The sequence below is a fragment of the Salminus brasiliensis genome, chromosome 9 (genome assembly GCF_030463535.1).
Source record: "Salminus brasiliensis chromosome 9, fSalBra1.hap2, whole genome shotgun sequence".
NCBI classification, from domain to species: Eukaryota; Metazoa; Chordata; class Actinopteri; order Characiformes; family Bryconidae; genus Salminus; species Salminus brasiliensis.
In genome coordinates, this window is record NC_132886.1 from 21033338 (window position 1) to 21051962 (window position 18625).

At 42.6% G+C, this 18625-nt stretch overlaps 1 protein-coding gene across 6 annotated transcripts in view; it reads right to left on the reverse strand.

Annotated features, from left to right (window-relative positions):
- Window positions 1-392: 392 nt before the first annotated feature.
- The window catches only part of ppargc1a (peroxisome proliferator-activated receptor gamma, coactivator 1 alpha), a 39139-nt gene continuing 20906 nt past the window's right edge, over window positions 393-18625 (reverse strand). For 2 of the 6 annotated variants that reach the window (XM_072687800.1, XM_072687799.1), the window contains exons 4-13: window positions 16967-17089; window positions 15976-16324; window positions 14234-14279; window positions 13973-14046; window positions 10051-11077; window positions 8957-9049; window positions 8414-8534; window positions 6334-6455; window positions 5798-5949; window positions 393-3188 (exon numbers count right to left, since the gene is read on the reverse strand). In XM_072687800.1, the coding sequence (XP_072543901.1) occupies window positions 3085-3188; window positions 5798-5949; window positions 6334-6455; window positions 8414-8534; window positions 8957-9049; window positions 10051-11077; window positions 13973-14046; window positions 14234-14279; window positions 15976-16324; window positions 16967-17089 (2211 nt within the window). In that variant the 3' untranslated portion in view covers window positions 393-3084. Of the gene's footprint in view, window positions 3189-5797; window positions 5950-6333; window positions 6456-8413; window positions 8535-8956; window positions 9050-10050; window positions 11078-13972; window positions 14047-14233; window positions 14280-15126; window positions 16325-16966; window positions 17090-18625 lie in introns of those variants that run through there. The other 4 variants (XM_072687798.1, XM_072687797.1, XM_072687803.1 and 1 more) reach the window with 3 other exon arrangements.

The following is an 18625-nucleotide window of genomic DNA, read 5'->3' on the forward strand; positions in this document are numbered from 1 at the left end:
GGTGGAATTCCTGAAGGAACAAATAGCTGTTGTCAAGCTGTAACTAGACAAATTGCAAAGAATCCAAACAGATTACTCCAACACAGCTTTTCCTGGAGTTTCACATTCTTACTAGCGAAAAGAAGAAAAAAAAAAACAGCTGTAGCTCCAGCAAAAGGAGAAAAGGACAAAAGAGAGGAGCAGGTTAGGGGTATCCAGTGCGTTTCTTTGAAACACATTTCCCTTTATTGGCATGGTGAGGCTGATGAGAATTGCACATAAAAAATTAAATTCACAAGAAAGATAGTACAATAGGTAGAACCACAAAGGCATTGGTAAGGACTCAGCAGAAGGCAACATGGATAGGAGACAAAAAAAGAAAGGTAACAACAACCACCCCCCCGCCCCCCACCACCCTCTCAACCCTCCATATAACCACTATAACCACTCACATACGCTCTCATTCAACACACGCACAAACACACATCTTGTCCTTCCAAAAGAAACATGATCATCCACATACAAATGTATACAGTAGTGGCAAATCCCTCAGTAGTTCACATTAGTAAAAACTCTGCCACACAGTTGAAAAAAAACCCCGCTGGGGATTGTAATATATTGCTACTCTAGCAATTTACAAAGCATTTTTTTATATCACAATGATTAAAGCCACATATCAAATTGGACGTGACACCATTACCCAAGCTCTGTGCAGAAAGAAAACACTACAGAAAGAACAAAGGAAGAAGGGCTTTCTCGCCCTTCTGATATTGCCTCTTTTCACAGATGCAGATGCAGTTTCATCTACACTTTCATCATACTTCATGAAAGGTGTTGTGTGGTCTGGTGATATTAATACAGAAGGTCTCGGGCTCCTCTGAAAAAGAGACTGGCTTTCTTATTACTCTCACCATCAATTGGACATTAATTGAGCCGGAAGCCGCAAGGTTACCTTGAGTGCCACTTGGAAGGTAGAGCCATGTCTGGAGGCCCTCATAGTTCCTCTGATGGTTCTGGTATAAAGTTACTCAAAAAAGTGGTATAAAAACTAAGCTTTTTCATATTCAGAGAACTTTCCAAGAGAAACTGAAGAGGACAAGCCGTATGGGCAATAGAATTGCACTGTTTTTGTAGGGTTTAGCTGTAGGTCAGTGAGCGTGTGATAGTTTTCTGTTCTTCAAATGGACACACACACATCCAAACTTTACAGTAGCCTCACAGGAGCAAACGATACAAAAGTATTTTCTCAGTGTGATGACACGTACTAAGACACTGGAATAAATTCTTCATGTTTAGACAGAGTTTGGGTATCAGGTCAGGTCAAACCATACAACAACATGAGCTAAAATACAACTTTGAAAAATAATTTATTGCTTTTTATTTTTACCTTTTTTTTAAACATATTTTTGTCTTTTATTTTTATTGTTCATTTTTTATAATTATTGTGAATAATGTGAAGATTAGTATTTATATATATCTTTTTTACATCAAATACAAGATTTTAAAAAAAGTCAGGAAAGGAAATTGTAAACTTTAGTTTGGCATTCACATAACCAAGCGTGTGAGGAGCAACGAGACAGATTGTGGTGTGATAAAATACCCGCTAAATGAGTTTATTGCTTCATGTGTTGCAGAAAGAAAAATAAACAGAGAATGTAGATCTGATATGGCTAAAAACCACTGGACAAAGAGATCATTATTATTTTTTCTTCTTTTAAGAAATCATCACTGTAGAACAGCAGAGTTCCTTATGTGCCTAGTGTTTTTGTTTGTTTGTTTCTGAAAGGCATAGAAAACACAAATGATATTTCGACAGAACATTTACTTGTACATCTTTCTCAGCGAATGTTAAATAACAAATCAAATAACAATATAAATAGCAAAGAATTTGTATTGCACATCATATTAGATGGCAACCATAAATATTTTGATCAGAATACTGAAATAAATACATCTTTTCCTCACGAAAAATGAGTACATGAGTTTCTCTGCATTTGAGGAAGAGTAATCACCTCTTAGTGAAAGTGAATTTTATAACAAAATAGGAAAAATAAAAATGATTGTTGTGCACAAAAAAATGAATTAAAAGCTTATTGATTCCTTCAAAAAATCCTGGGATATTGTTTTGTACAGTCTTGGAGATAAAAAAATTTAAATATACATAGTCGAATAAGAAAATAAAACACTGAGAGAGCTTCAAATCAAATGAAAGAATACATGATATGACATTTTAAAAACAAAGAAACAAAAAAAAAAACCTTTAAAAAAATCCACAAAAAAAAAAAAAAATCTGTTCGCATGCTCCCCCCAGCCCCAAGAGCAACCAATCTCCATACATATTTTTTACAATCATATCATGTCACCGAACCGTCATGTTGGTTATACATCATTGTAATGACTACAGATTGACATTCTCAATTAAGAAAATTTCATCTTAAAAAGGCTGCATTTTACAGTGCATAGCTGTAACAAATAAAGAACATTTGCCTCCATATGTACAGAAAATAAAAATATTCCATTTAATAATATCTGTAAATATCTCACTACATTATTTTCCCCAAAATGTAGACAATATCATCTTGAATACCCAAGATATTAATCCCATACTCTTAACAATAGTGTAACACCACATCCAAATACCAGGTTAAATAAAAAAGGCCAAAAAAATAACAATAATAATAATAGTAAAATAAAAACAGACTGAACAGGCTGCACGTTTTCACTCCTCAAAGCGCTGAGATTGGAGCAGTGCATGGAGAAACTTGGTGCGGAGATCACCGTCTCATTCAGCAGTACAGCACACGCACATCTTTTGTGCACTCCTCTAAAGGTTCATTGGCTATCCCCACAGGTAAAGTCTCACCTCAGCTTTGCAGCAGCTATGTTCATGTAAACTTTGCTTTTAGATATACATATATATCTTTCTCTCTATATATGTATATATATATATTTATTTATATTCATATTTTCCCTCTCTTTTTGTATATAGGCTTTTTTTCTCACGCTGAGTGTAAAACTTCTAGTAGTCTCAAATTCAGAGGACTGAAACAACAGTGAGGTATCACGAGTCCCTCTCTTCGTAGCCAGCAGGTGTGTTGGAGCTCGTTACCTTCTCAGGCTGCACTGGGCCTCACGCAACAAGCTGTCGAAATCCATAGAGTCATACTTGCTTTTAGTAGAAGCTGGATCAAAGTCGTCAGAATGGGAGTCTGAAAGAAGCAGGAGATATTGACAGAATTTGACATCAGAGCTGAGCAGGGACACTGGCCTCACAGCCCATTCCTGAATTTTAAACACACTGTTCTTTCACCCCTGTGAAATAACTTGCTAAAACTACTTTTTCCAGCTCTGTGTATTTTTGGCCTAGAGTGCTGGAGTGCTGCTGTCTGGAATACTATAAGGAATTCAAAAGGATGACCCTGTAAAACTATGCAATCATTGAATGGATTGAAACGTCACACACGCTAAGCATCTCACACTTTTCAGAATTTTGCTCGTTCAGTTCCGTGCACCACAGCCATGATGTTATCTTCGAAAAAATCTCTGCTGATCTGTGGATCACCTACTTAAATGTCCTTAATTAAACTATGTCTGACTGCAAAAAAAAGAAAAGAAAAAGGAACTATCAAAGCCAGCGGCAAAATTGAGAAGCCAGTCAGCGCAGGGCGTGTATTATGATTTGTAGTTACGATAATAAATACGGCTGTCTTATCTCTGGTGGCAGGCAGCTTCACAAATGGGGGCCCCACACGGACAGCGGCATAGTTGGGGTGTGTGAGAAATGAGAATGACCATGGCAGGCAGGAGATGCCAGTTGTGATCTAATACTATGGCTAAGGGGAGGATTGTGTCACATCGCACACCTTGAAGGATGAAAAATGCCCCTGTGCTCTACTTAGAACTAATGGACAGTGTCTCAGAAAACAAGGAGAAGAGAGGAAAAAGACGGCCCTAAGCTTGAGAGGAGGGCACTGCCTGGGTGCAGCATTATTCACTTCACTTTTTCCTCCCCCTCTCCTTTTGCCTCCGTCAGAACCCGGCGCTGCTGTTTAGGCCGAATTCAAAGCGAAACCCTCTGTTTCCTGAAAAGTTGTCTCTTCATCTATTTGCTCCAAGTATGAGGTGGTCTCCTAAACACAATGCCTCCCCATATACGGTCTCTTAAGTTAACAAATGCCACCCTGCCCGGATCTGGAGGATGCATTATGTCCACTATCTGAATACCTTTGGCCTTACCCTCAGCCATTGAAATACACAGTAATGTCCTCATTATTTGAAGGAAAGTGCTCTCGTTCCCTTCCATTGACCTGCATAGCCATCAATGACACAGAGACAAATCTTTCCAGTGTCCCCTACCATTACGCATCCCTGACCTCACATTTTACAGAAAATAGATGTGAAGTGGAAAATCGACTAACTATTAAAGTCACCACCAGTCCCCCCCCCCCCCCCCCCTTTTTTTTCTAGAACGAGAGTAAATGATCTTGCTGTTGCCTGTAATGAGCATCTTTCAGAGCTGGCGTGTTTAGGATTCCCTCCATTTTTCCTTACTATTTCCATCTCACCCTAAAAATACTTGCCATGACTCGGAAACCATGGTTGACTGTTCCTTCACACTCCTCCATTCTAGATGTAATACAATCTAATTCTCTGAATATTGCCACCTTTGCGCTCTTAAAAATAAAGGTGCTACAAAGGCTTCTTTGAGCAATGCCAAAAAAATTTAACCTTTGGTTGCATAAAGAACTCTTTTGTAAAATATTGTGTGTGTGAAGAACCTTTAAATAGGTAAATAACCTTTACATCCACTTGTAAAGGTTGTAAAAGCATTGCTCAAAGAACCCTTTGCAGCACCTTTGAAGAATGTGATTGCTATCCTGGAGAGAGGGCATTGAGCACATGTGCAAAGGTGCTGTCTTTGACATGTACTGAGAATCGTGGCTAGAAATATATCTCACAGACTTCTAAATCTTGACAAAACATGGCACAGGTCTCTTAAAGCAATACATGAAAGAGAGCATGAGAAAGGGGGGGAGGTGTGGAGAGAGAGGAGTATACTGCAGGGAAATTGGGTAAAAAGAGGGAAAACAGAAGGCAGAAAAGCAAAAAGAAAAATGGAAAGAGTTAGTAGAAGATTGAGAACTGGCAAGATACAGAGAGATGGGGACAGAACTGATTAAATCAGACCCCCAAGTCACAGCTCTTTTTCTATCTCACTCTATCACTCCCACCCTTCCTCCCTTCACATGCAACTCAGTGTCATGACAATCTTGCCTCTGTTGAACATCCCAGCATCTGGCAGCAGACAAAGCCCACTTGGGAACATGTGAACTGATGGGACTTGACCTTGCCTTTCTCTCTGTTCTCTTCATTTTTTTTTACATCCCTCCTTTCTCCAACCATCCAGGGAAGCAAAGTATGAAATATGCATGCCCAGTATCAAACTGTCAGCGGGGCATTTCCAAGGCTTTATTAAGCCGAATCGCTGCTATGCTGATTAACCGTCAAAGGTGGTATGCTGTTGGTAATGGTGTATCCTTTGCATTCCTCCAGACATGGCTTTAACAAAAAGACATATAGAGCTATGGTTCTATTTCTGGACCAAAACAGAGTGCCTGTTGAACTCCACGTGGCCTCCTCAATGCCTAAGAGAAAGATACTTGCCTCGAGGGGATATGGCAAAAGCATCCTCTTTGATTTTAAGGCATCACTCAAGCCTTTTGCTTCCCAGCTATTTTCTCCTGCTTTGAAAGGAAGCCCTTTGTCTGTCGTGACTTCAGGCACTTATGTATGGCCACAGCCAAGCCGGCGCACTTACCCAAGTCTGTGTAATTCGATTTGAAGAACTGCTTTTGTCCACCGAAGCAGAGCTCAAACTGAGGCTCATTCGACCTGCGCAAGGTGTGTCCGTTCTCAAGGGCAGCAAAGGCATCACAAGTGTAGCGGTAGGTGATAAAGCCAAAATTGTCCCTGGATCAGCAACAGAAAAAAATGACGTGTCAGACTATGCAGGACACATCGGCTGGAGGCCTCAAGCTGATGTTTAGACCATATAAATGCAAAACTGGAATCAATAAATGGGTGATGTCTTGCTATTTTTGGGGGTCAAAAACAGCATAATCCTATTTCTATTCAAGGCAGCCTGTCTTTTGTTGAATCTGGCTCGTTTTTGGATTTGGCTGGCCATGAGGCCCAGAGAAGAATCTATCCTTGCCCTCTTAATCATCTGCCAATGGAGACGAATCTATAATTAAAATGTTTTTCAGACCAGGATAGAAATTGGCTCTCTTTGTCACATGACATAGGCTGTGCGCTCACACACACACAAACACGCAAACTTGCTGAAGGCCTTACCCATCATGTCTCAAGTTGATGGCGCACTCCTCGATCTCACCGAAGACTTCAAAGCGGCGCTTGAGCTCGGAGCGTGTGCTGTCGGCGCGAAGACGTCCCACGTACAACACCCTCCTCTCCTCCTGGTCATTAAAGGCAAGGCAGAGAGGGGGATTAGAGAAGCACAGCACCTCTGTCTTTCCTCTCTTTCTGCCCTTAACCCTCACTCCATGACTGTAATTAACATTCACCACTGTGGGTAAGCCAAGAGCGGCCCAGAGAGAGGGACTGGAGGACTCTCCTTTGTCTTTCACTCTCTCTCTTTCATCCAGCGTATGTGTATGCAGTAGAGCTAAACTCTTCCTCTTATCTGATATGAGAGTCAATTGGAGCAGCTTTGAACAGCCCACTCGTCTAGAATGTTCCAGTTCATGACAACTAAGCGTTGACCACGGAAGTATGATCACAAGATAAAAGCGAATGGGAAGTAGAACGGCACTTCATCTCTTCTACCTCCACCCCCCACCCCCCCCCTCCACCCCTTTCAGCCATAATGTACAGCGGCTGCTGTGGAGCTTTTATGGAAGGTCTTTAACTACAGAGCCTCAAAACTGCTGCACAAAATATCGCCGCTGTCATGCAAAAACCTTGTATCTCCAAAATGTCAAGTTTACAGGAGAAGGAACAAACCCTTCTTTCAATGGAAGTCAGAGTAAAAAGAGTGTATTCCAAGTCATTTTTGAAGCATTTCTATTGGTCCATTAATCATTACATTTTGACACAATGTAAAAAAAAAAAAAATAAACTCTCAAAAGTTTTCAGAATTTTCGGTAGTTCTCCAGTATTCCACTAACTTTCCCTTAATGTCAAAGTAAATTGGGACTAAGCAAGTACAAATTAGCCATAGGCACAACTGAAACATATTGTTCCACTGTTCCACGGAACAAAAAGGACAATAAGGTCACAGAGCAAAACAAGAACCCACCAGGCTGAATGTATGAATTTAGAGCCCTTCAAATCTGTTTACTAATCATAAGACATAGCAAAAGCCTCAGGCCATTTTGACATTATTTATTTATGCACTTGCTCACTTACTTGCCATTATCTTTGCTATGCTAAACAAATACAGTACATAGAATTTGTGGTCATATCCAGAGGCCTGCTGTAATCTAATGGTACACCTTGGCACATGACTCCATTCACAAAGTCAGGACATTGCGCTGTTCTCTGATTATGTTACAAATTAACCAGAATTTTTTTCTCCCAGCCCCTCCTTCCTGCCATCACGTTCGTGTAGGAGACAAAAGTGTTTGCTGAATTGGTGGTTTAGTTGCTGACAGCTGATAAATTCAGTGAGGTTTTAAAGATGACACCCCGAGGGTGGCGCTTCATATGAAGCTCTCACATCTCTGGGCCCCCCAAACCTCTCCTGACAGCTCGGCCCGCACTTCTCATAATTGTCTCCCTGCCGCAGAAGTGGTGGTGGGGGGGTGCATTGACCTAGTCACGCGTGCATTATTTGACGTGTGCATTTATCAGTAAAGGGCTGCGTTGGAAACCTGTCTCGTTTCACGCTCTGGTCAGGCAGGAGTGAGGAGAACAGAATTGATATTTTATTTGAAGAGAATTGCATTTAAAAGAGATATCCGCTCTAAAGCCGCAGTTTCAGATTCATATTTCCATAGCTTTGATTTGTGCTGTCTTATTTTAACATGATTTCTTTTCCCCCTCTGTCTCGTCGATAGCATTTAGCCCGTGGTGTGATTAATAGGATCCGACACCATTCCGAGATGCCATGGAGACGTTAAAAATACACAACCGGGAGATAAAGAGGAAACGCGTGTAGCCTGAATGATTCAGAATTCTAGCTTTGCCTGAACTCCCTCACTGAAAGAGAACGCAGGGAAGACTGTGTGCTCGGAGCTGTCTGCAGGCATAGTCAGTAAAGTCGGAGCAGGGAGTGGGAGATACAGAGCTACAGAGCTACAGAGCAGCATTTAGGCAGCAGAAATATATGAGAATCCAGTCAGATGAACTGGAAGTAGCAACCGAAAGAGACTACTAATACTAATATTAATCAATGAGCACAGTATTAACTCACTATTGCTTTTTGTCGTTGTCGCTCTCTCTGTTCGGCCCTCTCACCCTCCCGCTTCTCATAGTCCCGCTGATACTCCTCCCGCCTCAGCTGCTCATGCTGGTATTCTTCATAGCTGTTGTACCTATGTGAGAAAAGAAAAGAAAAAGTCTGAATAAAAACTTGTCACAAATGCGATCATACATGCCCTCAAGTGGGGTCAAGATCTGGCCAGATCACAGTGGATTACATTTTTTTGTTTGTTTGTTTGTTTTGAAGCAAAGAAGACAAACAAATGCATTAATAAGACGTCTCCCTGCATCGCAAAAGGTTACGGCTCCCATAGGAGGGACTCTTGAGGGAGCACGTCAGGAATTGGGCAGCTGCTTCTGTCAGCACAACTTCACATGCCATTACTTTCTGCTTAGTTTGAGCTTTGAAAAAAGTGGAACTTTTTTTCTCATTTGTAAATGGCTGACTCCCTTCACAAAAATGGATTTCGAATCTTGAAAGCAGAACAGGCTGCTTACGCCAGAGAGATGCAAAGAAATTTCATGAGATATTTACCTGGGCCTCCGACCAAGAGTAGAATGAGATTGGGACTGAGGGCTTCTGTGTATCCTGGATTTGAAAGTGCTGTTGTCAACAGTGTGACGAGACCTGCATGTCAAATAACAAGGAGGGTAATTTATATGAACGGATCTTCTCTATTTGCATTCAGTAATTAATTCAAGCAGTACTAATATTTTAGTTCTTCAGTCTAGATCTCTGTTCAAGACACCTTCAAGACACACAGTCAACTGGGTTTTGCTTTTGCTTTTAACACACACATGTTCTGTACTACTTGAGGGAGGAAAAGATGCAAATATGTCACAGACCACCACAGTGGTTAATGTAGACCTCTACACTTAAAACTCAAACTACTGAACCAAAAAAAGATGCAGGTGGACAGGTCCTGTAGTTTCCCCACGCCGGCCTGATGTGGGAACTCATTGAAACACAACCTGGGCTCTCACATAAGCTTGTGAAACTGTGATGCTGCCTTGTTCAGTTGGTAGTCTGACGAGACAGTATACCACCATGGGAATGTCTGGGAACTTCCTTTTTTTGGAGAGTCCTCTTTCAGTACTATTCCTTTTGCCTTTGGTGCAAAATCAAAAGCAGCACTATAAATATTGTCTCCCTCATGTTCTGTGATGATGTAACCCCCCTTTAAAGGGGTCTGGTACTTTCATCTCCCAGGGACCGAGTGGCTAACACTGATGAGCCAAAACAACAGCTGCCACTAAAAACAACAAAGCCCTGTCAAGCAGTGAGGGACATAATCTAAAATCCAGCATAAAAAGGATGAAGGATGCAATGCTTAGAGCGCTAAGGTCCTCACATACTCTCAGAAAACACTTGTTAGCTCAAGAAATGACAAAAACACATTCGTATTTCTATATTTCTATGAGCACTATGTGCAACTCTTAAATCGTTTTATTTAGGTTTGCACTGAATGCACTGAATAAGGCAGCTCAGACTCTGGATATCCTGTCTGTACTCAAGACTTGAACTCTGCTGCTGTCATTAAAATCAGCTGAGCAGCATGCAATTGTGTCTAGTTAATTACAGACACTGTGATTATGATACCTAAGTAAAACTGCCCCATTCGTACTTACCAAGAGGGGGAGCGGCTGTCTGGAGACTGGGAGCGGGAGTACGGAGACCTGGAGAGGGATCTACGTCTGTGGTGGGAGGAAGACCTGGAGCGGGACCTGGAGCGAGACCCAGACTGGGGCCAGCGGAAGTGCCGTGGAGAGAGCAGAGTTGAGGGTGGCGAGACTGAGCTCCGAGAGGGTGAGCTGCTGGTTGGGGAACAGGAGGGTGAGCGTTCAAAGAGAAGTTCCAGTGGCGTCCCTTCCCACGAGCAGAGAAGGCGCTCACGGCCCACTTCTAGGTCCTCAAAGTCGGGCAAACCCGTGTGCATGTAGCCCCCGAAAGGGTAATAATTTTCATCCCCAGAGTCACTTTCATCTTGTGGCTGGGATCCTCTCTGATCAGCCTCATTAAAGAAGGCTTCCTGGGGGTTACCAAAGTGCTTGTTGAGCTCATCCCGTATCTCCTGGTCTCGCAGCAACTTCCTGGCAGCAGATGTGCACTCTGCTGAAGTTTTGGCATCCAGCGTTGGGCTGTGAACCTCCTTGTCCGGACAAGCCTCCTGGGCAGTAGGGGGAAGGCCCTGCAGCTGCCTGGCCAGAGAGGAAGACGGGGGAGAAGTGGAAGACGAAGAGGATGCAGGAACAGAAGAGGACGGCATGGCTGAGTCTTTACATTCTACATGCCGGCCCTCCAGCGGCCCAGTTAGTGCAGTAGCTGTGGCGCTGCCATCTCGTTTTGTGCTGGCAGACTGGCAATAGTCATGATCGCCAAAGACACGGGGCGTGGGCCGTTTGCCCCGACGCTCCTCTGAGCCTCCCAGAGGCAAGGCAGAGGATGCCTTGCTCAGCTGGGCATAAAGCTCAGTCTGCTCTGGGCCCTTCCTGCTGGAGCCACTGGATGGCTGAGGGCAAGGGCCTCCATTGCTCAGCTTGGCCCTCTTGCTCGTCAGGGCTGAAGAGGAGCATGAAGACAGCTTGGTTTTGAGTGATACTTTGAAAGGGTTCTCTTGACTGGCTTTGTGAGGAGGCGTGGTAGGTGGTGTCAGACCTGCACAAGAGGGAAGATTACAAGAGGGATATAAATTCACAATGCAGTTTTTTTACAGTCTAATGCAGTTCTGCTTAGACTCCATCTGCTCTGTCAGGGAATACCCTTGATTAAAATATTCTTCATTCAGCTCTAATCCTGATCTGCATTTATTGGAATATTGACAGATTAATGAAACCTCAAATAGCACACTGAAAGAGCATAAGTCACTTCTCCTGATTTCCTCCTGACCTTGGACAGCCCCATTCATTATAATGGGGCTCTCACTCTCTCTTAGATATAGCTATATCTTATTAGCAAGAACACTGAAAATGTGTTCTTTGTAATAGGGAATAATCATTATGACCAAACCTGGCAAAAACTAGATCCTGCATTAGTGTGGATGTTGATGGCTTACTTTAGTATATGTATAGTATGAGCTGCTTGCATTATAGTTTAGAGAATAAAAGCTCAAAGGCTGCTGGGGAATGTGTTATCATTCTCCTTGGCTCTGCCACCTCTTCCCCCCATGAACCACGGCAGTCCTGACAGATTTATGTGGCACCAGATGGCAGTTATATGAGGAATCCTGAGATGTGCCGTTTTACGACATTGTTAATGCACTTGCACAAACAACTGAATGTAGTTCTTCCTCCTCTCTGTGTACCCCTCTTTTCTCTTCCCTATGCTTTTCCGGTCTGGGAATGATACAGACTCCTGCCCTATACACACCTTGCACCACTTATTTTTGTTAGGGGGGCCATTTCTGAATTTTATTATGGTAAAGGTCTGGTCATTAGGTAGCCAAGAGAGGCTTAAGGCAAAAAGAAAATGCACCAACTAGATTTAGAGAATGCCCTTCCATACAGCTCCTAGAGCACTCTCTACAATTGTCTACGTCCAATCTGTTAGAAGGATGCGGTATCAATACCAACATGGCTGATACAGTATTTCAAATAATAAAGGGACTCAAAATAGGTGTATTATTATGCCAGTGCAATGAGCTGTGAAAAGTAGGGAGGAGGAGTGCTGCCAAAGGATCTTCTGCTGCACCAATGAAACACCATCTGGGCAAAACAATGCACACAGGACTGTAAACTAAGAGCCATTAGCACCTCTGGAATAAATCAGAATTAGATAAATATATGCCGCTCAGTCAGTGATGGATGTGACATAGACACAAACACTAATCATCCAGCTGTGGGTTTTCTCATCTGTTTCCATACGGGTGTGAATTACACAGGGACCTCCAAACGAATCACTACCTAAAGCTTACGCAGCTGATCCCTGTGGTAATCTCAAAAAGCCATGCGAGGAGTGACACACAGACTGACCTGGGTGTCATAGATACCATAATTAAAGACACCAGCAGCCCACAGTAAATCTATTAGAGAGGAGGGGATTAGAGAGCAGTATTAAAGCTTCTGCTCTCTGTCTATTCTGCAGGTATCTTGCCTAAGTAATTTCCTCCACATCAGCCTTAACTAACTTGAGCATTCTCCAGTAAATCATAACCATTGAACTACATCTACTTCCACCTTCTCCCTTCGTGCTGCATTACATCAGCTGCTGCTGCTGCTGCTGCTGCTGCTGCAACTACAATAACCACAGATTCACATGGAAGGAAATGTGTGAGCTTTTTTTTGCTTCCAAAATGGAAATTTGCTCAGACTAAACTATTTCTACTGACCCTGCTCTGACCAATTAATCAGGTGAAGCAGGAATTATCCTCTGCAGCTCCAGAGTGTTATTATCAGAGTGTGCAGAGCTCAAGGTAGGCCTTTGCAAGTAACAACAGTACAGGACCCTAGCAAACTAATCCTTAAGTGGAAAGGCTTGACATCAAAGTGCTTGCCTTAATGGCTGTTTTACGCTAATATCTAATCCCAAATCTGTGTTGTGTACGGTGGGGGGTGCAGGGTGAAAATCTGGGTAGTATAGCTGCATTAAGCACTAAATGGAGCTGCATTTTAACTAAGGTTTCAGGCATGTGCAACAAATAAAAGGAAAAAATCAGCAGCGCCTGATGATTCCTGAGCACAGCTCCAGTGGCTGTTTGGAAGACCAAGTGCAGCGTTTAACTCAGATGTAAAGAAAAGGTTGAGTCGCATTTCAAACTAGGTTAATCTGAAGAGTCCCCCCCAAACCATGAGACAATCACTGTCTGTGTGAATTACCAAATCAGAGTGTTAGCCTGAATCTCAGGGGTGAGTCAGATCTGTGAACAGAGGGCTATTACTTGGTGGTAAATGAATATCAAATGACCCATTCATTCTGACACCTTGGAAGAAGAAAAGGGCAGCCATTTTGTTTTTATTGACCTGGAATGATTAATCTCTGCATGGGGGCTACTGAAATAATTACCTGCATGATTTACACTGAGAGAGAGAGAGGGGGGGGGGGGACTGCAGTAGCCTTGTGTTTTAGCTTTACCTAATCATTAATTTCGCTTGGCTTTAATTACTTTTTTGCCTATTTCCTTTACCAATATTCTTTATTAATAAATACATAATGGACAGCAACGATTTCAACAATAATAATAATAATAATAATAATAATAATACAATCCCTTCACATTGACCCATTTGGCAAATGGCATTCTTCCAATAAATATCAGGCTCAACATCGGAAATTACGGCAATGTCCTCTAATCAAATTACCAGACAGCAAAGACACAGATAATATCAGCAAACCAAATTACATGACAAAACTAATTAAAACAATACTAATGCTGCATCAATTTGCTGCTGATATATTGGGGTAGAATGACTCCCAGTCAAAGAACAGTATGGTCTAAATGAGAAAAGAAGATTAACTCTTTGAAGGGAAGTGAAGAATCCTTCTCGTAAAACAGGAAAATGTCCCGTTTCTCCACACATGAATTATGAGCAAATGAGCAAAAACCGGTTTGCTCACCTGGGGTTCCAGAGATCTCCACACTCAGTGTGCGTTCAATGGTCTTGTTCTCAAATGGAGATCCTTTGTGGTCACTGCAACACATAAAGAGAAGTGGTAAAATAACAGTGCTGGGGCACATCTGAACGGTTGTGTGGTTTTACAAATGGAAATGAAATCTAAAAAAAATGCCTCATCGCTGGATTAGATCACTTTTTCTTTGGTGCTTTAGATCAGATTTTGTCTGCTCTACAAGAATGGTGGAAAAACTCTCTCACTTACTTTGGAGACTCTGGGGTCAAAGGAAGTGGCAAGGTGGTTGGTTTGGCTGCAGAACACAAAGGAGCATGGGTAATTAATTAACTAGATCACACTGTGCCTAAAAGATATCAGGTCCACATCTAAAAATCATGTCAGATTCTGATCATTAGCAAGGATGATGTGGCACTCCCAACCCAATACAGAGTGGCTAGAGTATTACCCAGCCAAAGGTTTAAGAGAAAGCTAATGGTTTCTAACTTGACCCCATTTGTTTGTTTGCTTTTATTTATGTCTTTTGTTTTGGTCTCATCGCTCACTTTCTGAGGCAAGATGAAGTGATGGCATATGTCCAGATATCCAACCCTTTTGAAAGCCCCCCCACAACAGAACGAACAAAATGAAAAAGAGAATGAGTTGGAAATGAACATAAACAGCACACGCATTACAAATGGTGATGGTGGAAGTCGAACTAAAAAGTAAACTATTCGGCATGCATTTTAAACCAACGCAGGAGAAGAAAGAAGAGTCGAGGAAGCATGTGCAGTTGCCTGAGGCTGCGACTGTCTCCAACTGTAGCTAGGGAGCATCTCTCAGTTAGACAGCTATGTCAAGGCAGCCATATTTGCCTGAGACCACATGGAAATTCAGCACGCTTTGCTCGTTCCATGCAAGAAACTGGTCGACTCCAATTGCCTTTATAAGTCAAGATTGCTGTCTCACCCGCCCCTCATTTTGTCTCAAGTGAAGGGTCTGTACACACTGAGAATGTTGCCCTTAGGAAAGCATGATGCAACGGCTGCGTTTTAAAGGCGTCTAGTTTTAGTCAGCATCAGGGTTAGTCTGTTGTCAAACTGGGAAGCGGTTAGAAGAGGAGAGGCAGAAGAGAGAGAGGGTAGGGATGCAGCAATGATTACCTAACGGTGGTGGAACCTGGTCATCGGGGTGCTTGCAGAGTGCCTGTTTGTGTGGGTTCTGCCCTTGTGTGGCGGAGGGGGTGTGCTCTGGAACTAAACAGTCTGGGAAGAGCGGACTTTGCGAGCCCCATGGGTATGACACAGGGCTGCCTATGACATCATCATGAACATCCACCCTATTTTGCCCCTCTGTATTTTTTGACCCTTCTGTCTCCTGCTCTAATTTCAGTAACCAACTTTCTAAGTCCAAGTCAACCAGTGTTGAAAGCTCAAGCTCTGATGGGTCAGCCTGACAAGGTTCTTGGAAGTCTGGAACAGTTTTTGTTCTCTGCTGTTCCTGACTAGCTTTCACTATGTGCCCGTCCCACCCATTATCTTTAGGAGTCATTATGGGTGGGCTCTGCCTGTCTGTCTGGGGATCATTGGGCATCTGCAGGTGGGCCCGGTAACGGGCTGGCCTGGGCCTGGAGGTCAGCAGTTTGCTGAGCATGGGATGCTCTTGCTCTTGCCTCCTCTTCCTAGCGGTTAACGTGATGTGCCTGTCGGCACGGCTGGCCCCAGCCCAGCCGCCCGCCTCAAGACAACGGCCACAGCTGCCTGCGCGACCCATCTCTCTAGGCGGGAGAGAGTAAGAGTGCATGTACCTAATGAAGCGGGCGGCGGCCAGGCTGCCTGTGTCTGCACGCGGCTGCAGGCCCGGCGGCCTCCCCTCTTCACTGGAGCAGGCATGGCCACAGCCACTTCCACGGGATGGCACAACAGGGGCGGAATGCTCCCCATGTGTACACTGCCGCCAATGCCCTGCCCCCTCACCAGCCACACTACACGCTCCAGCTGTCTGGCTCTCACCTCTCTGGGCCTGCGCTGCCAGCTGCTGCTGTTGCTGCTGCTGTTGCGACGACAGGGAGGCAGAGGAGGTCTTCTTCTTTGAGGCAGTAGAAGATGAGCAAGAGGACAGGGAGGAGAAGGAGGAGGTGGATGAGGAGGACGGAGAGGAAGAGGACGAACAGGACGAGGTACCAGGCCCACCCCTGTCCTTGCCGCAGCCTGACCAGGTGCTTTTGGCTTCGTTGGCTCTTGTCTGGAAGGCATCGTCGCTGGCGGTGAGGTACTTGAGCAGCTCTGTGCAAGGGCGTCTCACCAGCCGGTTTGGCTGGGGACAGACCCCTCTTTGTTTGCTGTTCCAGGGGTTTTCCGTCTACAGAACAGGTGCAGGAGAGAGAGGGAAAGAGAGAGGGAAGCAAAAAGGAGTAGAGGGGCGAGAAATAAAACAGGATGTCAGTTAGCATACTTGTAGTGCAGTTCTCTGTGCAGGGCAATGCAAGCGTGCATCACCCATCATCTTAATTACGAGGTCTTGGGATAGCTCTGGTGGGGAAAGGCAACGCAGTGTCCTCTGGGAGCCTGCCATGTGCAGCACTTCAGAAACAGGGGAGTCAAAGTCATTAAAGAAAAACTCATGGGAAGGCATGGGTAAATGTGCATAAGAGATGGGTACAAAAGACTAACTAACTAAGAAAATATTTCATTATTATTGATAAATTTTAAGCTTTTTATGGCATATACCATAGGACAGCATGTCAAGTCAGCTTTTGTGGAACAATTTAACAGTATTTTGTTGACGTGTCCAGAAGACCACATTTGGTTATATATATATATATATATATATATGACATGTATATATAAACACAACAGTAGAGCCAACATTTCTCACACTTTTATGATTTCTTCAAAATATAGTATTACTGGGAAACAAGACCAAACACTTCCGGAGTAAGAAGAGGACAGAACTAGGATACAAAAGGACAGGTCTTTGATGAAGCATGTAGCACATAACTACCTTGGTAACAGCAGGTGTTGGTCTGATCCTGTGGTTGCTGGCTGCATGGTTCTGTGCCTTGCCACCTGGGTATTGATTATAGCTGAGCTGGGAGTTAGGGGGAGCCAGAAGGAGCTTCTTCAGCTGCAAATTTAGCACATAAACAATTAGATGATGGATGATGAAGCATTAATGGTTAAAACTACAATTTCAATTAAATTAAATGTAATAATTTTATTATTTATTAGTCATAAAATATATTACAAAAACAATGTTTATTACATATCCTTCAAAATGTACTATATTTTAGGAGATATACTGTGTTGACATTATTATGATTCTTACATAGTGGATTTTATTGTACGTAGCTACGTAGCCTAGCATTGACTAGAGACTGAAATGCAATGGTTGTGAGATATGAAGTGGCAAAGAATTGCTCTGTTGCTCTATTTTCTACATATTAAGTAAAGTATCATTTTAAAACAAACAGCAGTATTAATTTTATGGTGTAATGGACTTGGCAATACGTTGGTAATAAGTTGGTAATAAGTTGACAATAATGACCTGTGCCGCTTATTTCGTGTATGGAAAAAGTACTACTACCACTTTTACTACTAATACTACCACTACTACTAATAATAACACATATAAAAATAATAATAACAATAATGTAAAAAATAACTCTGTGGAGATGTTTGCATTATTAATAATCACCAGAAAATGATCGATTTATCAACAGAAAAAACAGCAAATTCCATTTGCTATGGTAATACTGTTTGTGCTAAGAGGTCAAGTCAAATTGAGCAAATGTTGTCAAAACACACACCCCTACATGTACTTTCAATATTTCTGTGATGACCAAAATAACAGTTTAGGGAGTGGTGTAGAAACCCACTGGAAACAGGTGTCACATGGTAGTAAACGGAAGTAAGTACTGCATGATGACGCTACACTACACAACAACACGTAAACTGAATGACAGATTATTTTATAGTGTAGACATGTACTTATCATGTACTTATCATCATTAACTTGGCTAAAACGCTCATTAATGACCTTTGTCCCTTTTTTGTCACATGAAAATACTACTGCAACTACGACTACTACTACTAATAATAATATTATTATTATTATATGATTAAATATTATGGAGAAGACTGCTGTCATATAAGTGGAGATATTTGCATTGCATTTGCATAATAACCAGAAATAAGTGGAACAAATAATACAGCAAAAAAACTGTTTGTGTTAAAAGGCCAACTTAAATGTTGTCATAACACACAACCATACATGTAATTTTTCGGTGTGAAGGAAAATAATGATACTAGGGAGTGATGAAACCTTTAGGGAGTGTGAAAAGGTGTCACATGGTAGTAAATGGAAGTGAGTACTGATTGTATGTATACTAGAACATGACCAATCTAGTACCGTGTTAACCCAGTGAACCCCACACAGGTTAAGATCCTTGTTGTGGTCCCAAACACTCTGCCTTTATCCTAGAAGACAGTGAATGTGCCTTATAACCCATGATTGTAACCAATCATAAAATCATGAGCATATTAGGTGCAGGGATTACCCAAGGCGCAGCAGCATGAAAGATGGCGTTCTTACTCATTGCTGTAGTTTGACTCCATGAGCGGCTTATTTATAATGCCAGGACCACCACTGTGCATGTGTGTC